The sequence below is a fragment of the Emiliania huxleyi genome, assembly GCF_000372725.1.
Source record: "Emiliania huxleyi CCMP1516 unplaced genomic scaffold EMIHUscaffold_5569, whole genome shotgun sequence".
Classification (NCBI taxonomy): Eukaryota; Haptophyta; order Isochrysidales; family Noelaerhabdaceae; genus Emiliania; species Emiliania huxleyi.
The window spans coordinates 1-1,557 of NW_005197824.1; the positions used below are offsets into that span (position 1 = coordinate 1).

The window sequence follows — 1,557 nt, forward strand, 5'->3', positions numbered from 1 at the left end:
CGCTGCCGCCACTGCTCCTCCTGCGAGGCACCGCCGTTCCGTTGTTCTCTTTGTTGTCCCGGTATCAGCCTCTCTGAGAGCATCCGGGACGACTCCACCCTTCATTCTTGCGGCGCTGCCGCGAGCTGCGCTGGGGGCTACGTCGCGTGCGGCGCTGCTGGCGGCTGCGCTGCCTCCGTTGCGGGCGGCGCGAATGGCAACCCTCTCCCTCCCACCGCCGCCGCCACCCTCTCCCCCCTCCATCCCCCCCGGCCGCCTCTCACCACCGCCGCCATCCCCCCCTTTCCTCTCCCCTTTCCTCTCCCCTTTCCTCCCCCCTTTCCTCCCTCCACCCCCCTCGCCTCCCCGCCGCCTTCACCTCCCTCCCCGCCGACCCGCCCCGAGTCGCCTCACAGCCAGCACGGTGGCTGGCCGACGCCCAGAGAGCCGTGCTCCCCTCGGCCGGGCGGCGCGGCCGGCGGTACCGCGCGCGTCGGGGCGAGCGGCGAGCCCCTCCTCTACCGCATTCCGAGAAGGGAGGGCGTGGTCGAGTACATGGACGCGACGAGAACGCAGGAACTCGCGGCCGAGGAGGAGGCCGAGCGGCAGCGCAAACGGGCGCGAGAGAAGGAGGCATGGCGCGCGCAGCGCGAGCGCAGCGCCAAGAAGACGGCAGCGCTGCAGGGGCACGACGAGGCATGGGGACGCGCGAGGGTGGCCCATGTCGGGCGCGCGCACTCGGTGGCTGGCGCGCTCGACGCGCACATCGAGCGGCACTGGCGGCCAAGCGGCGGCGCGTTTGCCTACTACCCCGAGGGCCTCCTCCGCATTCCCGAGCGCTTCGTGGCGGTCCACGTGAGCCGGGTGATTCCCCTCCTAGTCCACTGCGTCGAGGCGGAGTTCGACTACGCTTATGCCACGACCGCTTTCTGCGACGAGTTCCTCGGCGAGGGGAGGTACGCCCGGCGGGTCGCCCAGCTGCCAGCGGCGCCGCCGTCGCTGCCGCTGCTCGAACGCCTCAGCAGCGCGGTGGAAGACATGGAGCGCCACCTGCCGCGAGGCCCTCGGCTCGCCAGATACGCGACGGACGAGGAAGGCCGACGGGAGGGGGAGGGGGGGGGAGAGGAGGAGGGGGGGGAGGAGGGGTACGGGGGGGGCGGCATGGAGGGGGAGAGGAAGAGCAAGGGCGAGAGAGGGCAAGGGACCGGGCGCTGGCATACCAGGGGGGGCAGGGTGGTGGGCGGCGACCGCCGCATACCGTCCTACGGCGGGGACTATCGCTACGCCAGGGAAGACAAGGGCGTCGAAGTGCAGCTGCTGCTGTTCGAATCGTTCGGCGGGTTCGGAAAGGGGGTCCGTGAGATCCTCAGGAAGGCGGCGGACGTACTACAGAACAAGCTGACGCGGGCCCAGTACCTCGATGAGGTGACTTGGACCACCAAGAGCTGGCTGGGGCTGCAGAAGCAGCGCATCTCAGTCGTTCTTCACACGGCAATCGCAGAGCAGATTGTGAATGAGCTTGCCTGTGGCGGGGGTGGGCGGGTGCACGGAGCTAGGTGCCTCGCCACCCTCGCAGGA

At 70.6% G+C, this 1,557-nt stretch overlaps 1 protein-coding gene across 1 annotated transcript; it reads left to right on the forward strand.

The window, feature by feature from the left end:
* Positions 1-534: 534 nt before the first annotated feature.
* EMIHUDRAFT_124514 (hypothetical protein) lies at positions 535-1,535 on the forward strand (the record flags this gene model as incomplete). Its single annotated transcript, XM_005765376.1, has 1 exon — positions 535-1,535. A coding segment is annotated over one exon (1,001 nt), but the record flags the coding sequence as incomplete, so codon positions are not given.
* Between the last annotated feature and the right edge of the window lie 22 nt (positions 1,536-1,557).